This window comes from Fukomys damarensis, unplaced genomic scaffold (assembly GCF_012274545.1).
Source record: "Fukomys damarensis isolate Sample0158 unplaced genomic scaffold, DMR_v1.0_HiC HiC_scaffold_7, whole genome shotgun sequence".
NCBI lineage: Eukaryota > Metazoa > Chordata > Mammalia > Rodentia > Bathyergidae > Fukomys > Fukomys damarensis.
In genome coordinates, this window is record NW_022900919.1 from 18,865,974 (window position 1) to 18,872,707 (window position 6,734).

At 49.3% G+C, this 6,734-nt stretch overlaps 1 protein-coding gene across 2 annotated transcripts in view; it reads left to right on the forward strand.

Annotated features, from left to right (window-relative positions):
- Positions 1 to 3,387, forward strand: part of Abhd2 (abhydrolase domain containing 2, acylglycerol lipase) — a 101,077-nt gene extending 97,690 nt beyond the window's left edge. For both annotated transcript variants that reach the window (XM_010621047.3, XM_010621048.3), the window contains one exon: positions 1,165 to 3,387. In XM_010621047.3, the coding sequence (XP_010619349.1) occupies positions 1,165 to 1,361 (197 nt within the window). In that variant the 3' untranslated portion in view covers positions 1,362 to 3,387. The remainder of the gene's footprint in view (positions 1 to 1,164) is intronic.
- Positions 3,388 to 6,734: the final 3,347 nt, after the last annotated feature.

Here is a 6,734-nt window from a genome sequence, read left to right on the forward strand (position 1 = left end):
GGGGGGGGGGTTTGCAGCAGGAAATGTTGGGGCATCCACAGTCATTTCTCAGCCATTTTAGACCCCTAGAACGTCATCTCCCAGCACCCTCCACGGTCCTGTGTAGTTGTCTTTTCTCTTGTAAATAACATAGCATACCTGGAGGGGGAAGTATTCCTCTGGCTCTCTCGTGAACCCAAGCTAGGAGGAGGTGATGTAGCCACCAGAGGGCTCACAGCCTGCCAAGGCTGTCACCCTGCACTGGAGGCTGGGGGTTGGGGGCACATCATGTGGTCAGAGCTATGTCCAGGCCCCTTCTCCACCCGTATGCTGAGGGCCACCCAGCCACATGTGCAACAAGGAGAGAAAGAAAGCACCAACTCTCATCTCCTGGACCCCTAAGTGCTAATCATAGCACTAATACTGTCACACAAGTTTCTAAAACAGCAACCAAAAACGGTGAGACAAGAAAAAGCTCGAGAGCCAGCAAGGGGGCCCTGTCAGCTATTCCTTGGGAAGATAGATCCTTCCTGTCAAACCTAGCTGCCCCCTGTACACATGTCTTCTTCAGTGGCGGCCTGTCCTAGCCTGGCCAGACCAACCTAAGGATTCACAAAGTCAAGCTCCAGGTAAACTCCCAGGATGGCCAGTTAGCAGGTGGTATTGAGAGCCCGGGTGTCCTTTAGTGCTGCTTGCAGCTTTCAGTTAAGCTTCAGTCTTAAAGATAAATGCCTGGAATGAAAACCATTGACTCCACTGAATTTTCCTTGTTCTCTACTAAATCTGACACTACATGCTCTGAACCCCACTCTGAGCCTGCCCACCCTCAGGTTACTCGATCAGAATTACATTTTAACCAGGTGCCCCAAGTGATCCAGTCACACGAATTGGGGAGGATAATTGGTCACCATGGAGCTGTGGCAGTACTGATGCCTGGGCTCCCCTCCTTAGCTCTTCCCTCCTCTCCCCTGAGACTCTCCCAGTCTGGGTGCAGCCTGGATGGACGGAGAATTCCGAGGACCCCTGGGTGCCCACTCTGCACCAAAGCCAAGCTGGTCCCACCAAAAGCCTGCCTCACTTAACAAAGCAAAGGGAACAGAGGTTGGGTGCCTTTCCCCTGTGAGTAAAGCGCCCCAGCCACCTGGAGCTCAGTAAGGAGCAGTAACCCCTGCCTTTGCCCTGCAGAGAAACGGGAGAATGTCATGTTTGTGCTGCCCCTGCACGGGGGTCACCTGGGCTTCTTTGAAGGCTCCGTGCTGTTCCCCAAACCGCTGACGTGGATGGATAAGCTGGTGGTGGAGTACGCCAACGCCATCTGCCAGTGGGAACGAAACAAGTCGCAGTGCTCTGACACGGAGCAGGTGGAGGCCGAGCTGGAGTGAGGCCTCCGGACTCTGGCGCACTCCAGTGGCCTCCCCTGGGCCCCACGCTTGCTGCTTCAGGTCTCCCATCTCCCTCAGTGACCTGGATCTGACCTCATACCATCAGCGGGGCCACCCATCGTGCACACCTGTCTCAAGTAGGCGGCTCTCCTGGGAGCTCCAGGTTATTTTTGTGCTTAGTTACTGGTTTCCTCCGTTGCATTGTTAGCCGTGGTGACAAGCAGCAGGGTTCTTTCCCCCTGTTGGGTTTCAGCATCTGATTGCATTTAAGCCAAGTACATCTAGTTTCCCTATTTAAAATGTGTCTGAACAGCAGTTTTGCTTTGCCAATCAAACGGCTTTTTCCCGGAGAACAGTGAAGGACATGTGTTATTTTGTGGTGGTTTTATGAGTTATATGTTCCCTTCCACTGAGCTTCCCATCCTAGGCCAGTGCTGAAGACACAGCTTAGCTTGGGAATCCAAGGGTCTGAGCCTCCCGGGCCAGTACATGGCCTCTTAAATGGCAAAGGAATTCCCCCAGTCACAAGCCAAGTTTTCTTCCTTCCCACCTTCTAAGCAGTTTCCTCACGCCTTGCTGCTGCTGAGGTTCGCATGGGGCACTTGTTAAAAATTCAGCCTCCCAGGTCCCTCCCCTTGCAGAGGGTCTGGGAAGGGGTCTGGGGATTTTAATTTTTGACAAGTACCCCAGGGGATTCTCATCACCAGGCAAACCAGGGAAACAACTTTCTAGGCCCCTTTCCATTAGCCCATCTTGGTGGCTCGTTTTATTTCACCTTTGTAGCCATTGGTGTCACTTCACTCCCAGGTCACTCCCAGGCAACTCCAGAACAGTGAGGCGTATTGTGTAGCTGCCCTGTGTGATCACAGTGTGATGTCCTCACAAGGGCCCTGGGTAGGAGTGGGCATTTGGGCTGGGCCCTGGCTGTGCTTCTCACCAGCTATATGAACCTGCAAGAGTCCCTTTGGGCTTGAGTCCCCCTAGGACACCGGGGGCTTAGACCAGGTGGGTTGCCGACCTGACCACCAGTTCTGAAGTTCAATGACAAACTCAGTTTACTGAATTTTGAGAGAACATCCCTCCTGGGACCGTGTGGATGTCGTCACTTGCCTCCCCCAGCCCCCGCGGCCCTCACTTCACATAAAGAGGTGTGGGGTTTTTTTTAAGCACTTAATTATAAGTTTAGGTTTTAACCCTGGTCCCTCTAACTCTGGTTTTTGATACCGAGCAAGTCAAAAGTTGGATCTGAATTTGAAGAAAGATATTTCCAATTGAAGATGGTATTACCTGAAACTAGACTTTGAAGGGAATGGCCTCTAATTGTTATTTGTTGGATGGATCTTTCTGAAATGTCTTCTTAAGGGAAAACCGTCACTATAGGTTTCAAGTACTTTCTCCAATCCTGTGGTACTTGGATACCTAAGAACTCTGCACTTTGAAAAATCAGCAGTTGCTGTCTGGAAGCAGAGAGCTTCCAGAGAAAGCAAAAAATCACCTGGATATTTTGCAAAGCTATTTTCTCTTCTTCATCTCCTTTGGCCCCAAGATAGACTAGAAAATAATTCGTGGGTGTGTGTGGCTGTTTAAGGTATGAAGGGGGCCACCTGAGTGCTTAAATGCCAGCCCTAAGTGCCGCACTGGATGGAGTTTGGGCCCTGGCCCAAGTGACTGTGACAATAACCTCTGTAACCTGAAGAAGTTATTTCCTGACAATCACCAGATCACCAAATAACATCAGAAACAGCCATTCTCTCAAAAGACTGAGATTTCTATGGTCTCAGCTTTGCTTTGGTATAATTTCTCACAGTCATCAAATTGTATAATTCTGGCTTTTCCCCCCAAACTATTGTTTTATCAATGCATGTTCTTTTCGTGTTCTTTTTTGCACAATTTGGCACTTTACCCTCTACCCTTCAATTTGGAAGCTAGTCTTTCTCCTCTGTTACTTCTCCCACCAACCAACCACAACTATATTCTAAAAGATTCTTAGACATCTTGTTACAGCCTTCATCCCTTGAGACTTTTTGTGAAAATAGGTAAACTAAGCAATAACTTAAAAGGATTGAATCACCATCCCCAAAAGTGAGGGGCTCCTTTTGTTTGCCCAAGGCCCATCTCTTGACTCACAAACGGGAGTGGTGGCACAGACGCCACTCGCTTCAGGAGAAAAGACTTCCCGGTGGTCTCACACACAGAGGGGCTGGGGGTATCCTTGGAGCTTCGGGCACAGCCTCTGCTGCCACACAGCCAGAGTCCCCCAGGATGGGGGTGGTGCACCCAGCTGAAATCTCTTCAGAGTGTGATCTGAATGGCACTTACATTCCATTTTGGTTCACATGACACCAACTGAAGCCCTTTATTCAGGCTTCAGACTCTCAGGCACAGAAATGAGCATGGGACCGTGGCTGTCTCACAGGAGAATTTTTGTTTGTGCCTGAATGAGAGCACAGAGGGACTGAAGGCAGAGATGCAAAATCGCCTACTCAAGGAGGGACCAGCACTTTCTATGTAGGTCATCTTTTCCCTTCCTCTGGGCTTCTGTGCTCTTCTTCCCAAAGTCACTCATTGCTGATGAGAATGCAAATGCTCTCCTTCTTACTAAGGTCCTATTTGGGGTAAAACAAAGCTGACTCTTTGAAGAGTGTTCAAATATTATTTTCCAAAATCAAATCAAGGCTGTAAATTGGGTAGATGTGGATCATTCTTTGGCAGGAATAATTTGTCAAAAAGTAGGGGGAGAAGCATCCACTTTTCTCCATTTGTCTTCCCTGTCCCCCAAACAATTGGAAGACACTGATCCTAGTCAGATTAGGATTCTCTGATTTGAAAAACAGTGTCAAGTTTCTTCAGTGCATTTATGTTAGAAGGGAGGTGAGTTGAAGAAAACCTCTTGCCTTTCCTGCATTGAGTCTGTACCAGTGACTCCAGAGCAGAGTGAGGAGAGAACATTGTGTGTTTTGTCATATTCCTTAACCTCTCCACAGTGTTTTACCCTTGCAGGGAATCCTAGGACCCACCGCAGAGTGGAAATTACCTGAAAGGGGAGCGTTCCTGACATGGTGTCATGGACCCAGGGCCCAGGAGACCCAGCTCCTCGACCCACTGTCCCGAACTCACATTGGACAAGTGGGTGAGTCACTTCACCTGTCAGCCCATCACCTCACCTTAGGCCATCTCTAAGGCCATGTCACCTGCCCAGTCGTTGTTGAGCATTTGTCTAAGCTTGGCCTCTCAGCCCTTGTAGGGGGTGGTCACTGCTCACAGCTCATCATGAGGGGACTGGGAGGGAGCAAGCTTGTTCATTCAGCTTTCCCCAGTTAGGACACTGGCTACTGGCCCAAGCCCTATGTCTCTGACCGGCATCTCTTCCAAATCCCCACTGTCATCATAGTCTCCTTTTGATTCTGGGGGCAGTCTCGTGACTGGCAGGTGCTGGCCACTGGGATGAGAACAGTGCCTCCATCCTGCAGTGTGGGACAAGCAGAGCACAGAGAATTCCCAGGGCAGAAATCCTTCCTTCTCAGGCTCTCATTCTAAAGCACAGTCTTCATTGAGCTGAACTGTCTGGGTTGCTGAGCATGTATGGCTGGCATCTGAATGAGAGCATTCTTTGTAACTGGGTAATTTGAGAGGTGTTTTGCCAGCTCCAAGGAAACAATGCATGTGTTCTTGTTTGTGTTTGCCAGGCAAGCAGTTGCCTGAGGTGTAAGGCTTTTCTTTCTTTCTTTCTCTTTCTCTCTCTCCCTCTCTCTCTCTCTCTCTCTCCCCCCCCCTCTCTCCTTCCTTCCTTCCTTCCTTCTTTCTTTCTTTCTTTCTTTCTTTTTTTTTTTTTCCCCCAGTACTGGAGACTGAACCCACAGCCTTCCTTCACACTGAACTATAGCCCTTTTTTAATTTTCAATTTTGACACAGGTTCTTGCTGAATTGTCTGGGCAGGACTCGAATTCACAATACTCCTGCTTCTTCTTCCCAAGTGCTGAGATTGCAAGTGTACACCACCATGCCTGGCTGCCAGGATTTTCTTTTCCTGGGGCTTGACCCTAACTGAGAGCTAAAGTAAAGACCACTGAAACAGCCCATTGAATTGAAAGAACTCGTGGGTCTTTGTCCTTTAGGCAGACAGGAATTGTTCAGCAGCATTCTGTCACAGTATCATCTGGAACTGTCTTTGCCCACAAAGCCTTAACTTGCCTCTAGAAAATCCCTTGGTATCACAACTGTATTGTGACATAGAAATGCAAATTCTTCTGCTGCACAGCCAAACCAGAGCATTTCCTGTAGGGGCCTGATAGGCTTCTTATGAAGTTAGACCCTGACCTTCCAGCCCTCCACAATGCGAGCACCCAGCATTAGGCCAGGAGGCCTCATCTCTGACATCTCTCTGTCTTTTGGCCTTGGTCTTATTCAGAGCCACTTTGGGTTAGCAGGGTGCTGGATTACCTGGATGCTTGCCTGCAGCATCCTGAGGTCATGCAGCTGAGAGCAAGGCTTTTTTCCACCTCTGTGATCTAAGCAGAAAGAAGTACCCCATTTTCATAAACTAGGTTGCCTTTGCCAAATAGTATTTGGATCTGAGGAAAGGGGAACAGGCCCTGCTAGCAGAGGGAACTGGAAGACCAGCCAAAGCAAAGGCCACCTGCTCTCCCTGTGTTGCTGCTCCCACTGCCTCTGAGTGCCATGGCCCACCCGCTCCCAGAGCGGCCCTTGGCGGCAAACCACAGAGGACAGCTCGCCAGCCATTCTTAGAATCCTAGGAAACGGACAGCTGCGCCTTTTGGAAGAGCCAGTCCACCATGTTTTCTAAACTGTTTTTCCCTAGTATATAGGTGGGTACAGCTTTTATGTTCAGTATCTCTATTAAATAAGCTGAAAGTAACTTCAGACTGGTGGATTAAGTCTCACATTCTGAGTTTCATGATATTCTCGGCTTTTAACTAGACTCCTGTCAAATCCATAAACTTCCTTCTCCCCCTCTAGTCCCCATTAGCCAAGAAATCCACGATTGCCATAAGTTGGGGACAATCCACTTATAACACTTGCAGAGATACCTACCCTTAGTCGCGATGGCCATTCTTCTCCCAGACCAATACCTAGAATAATCGCTGCCCTCCTTGGTCCCAAGGCCAAGCACTTCTCTCCCAGGCTGTTCTTGTGAGTGACCAAAGCTCCTGGGCCTGGGTGCAGGAATTAGGTTCTGTTTGGTTTTGATCTGGGCCTCTTTGGTTTTCCTAAAGCACAAGTCCATGTAGAAGCCTGTCACCTCTCCACACCAGTTCCAGGTGATCTGGGTCTCTCCCACTGCCTCAGGAAGACCTTCACTGTACCTGAGCTTTTGACTTCTGCCATTGCAGCTGCCTTAGTGATGCCAGGGGT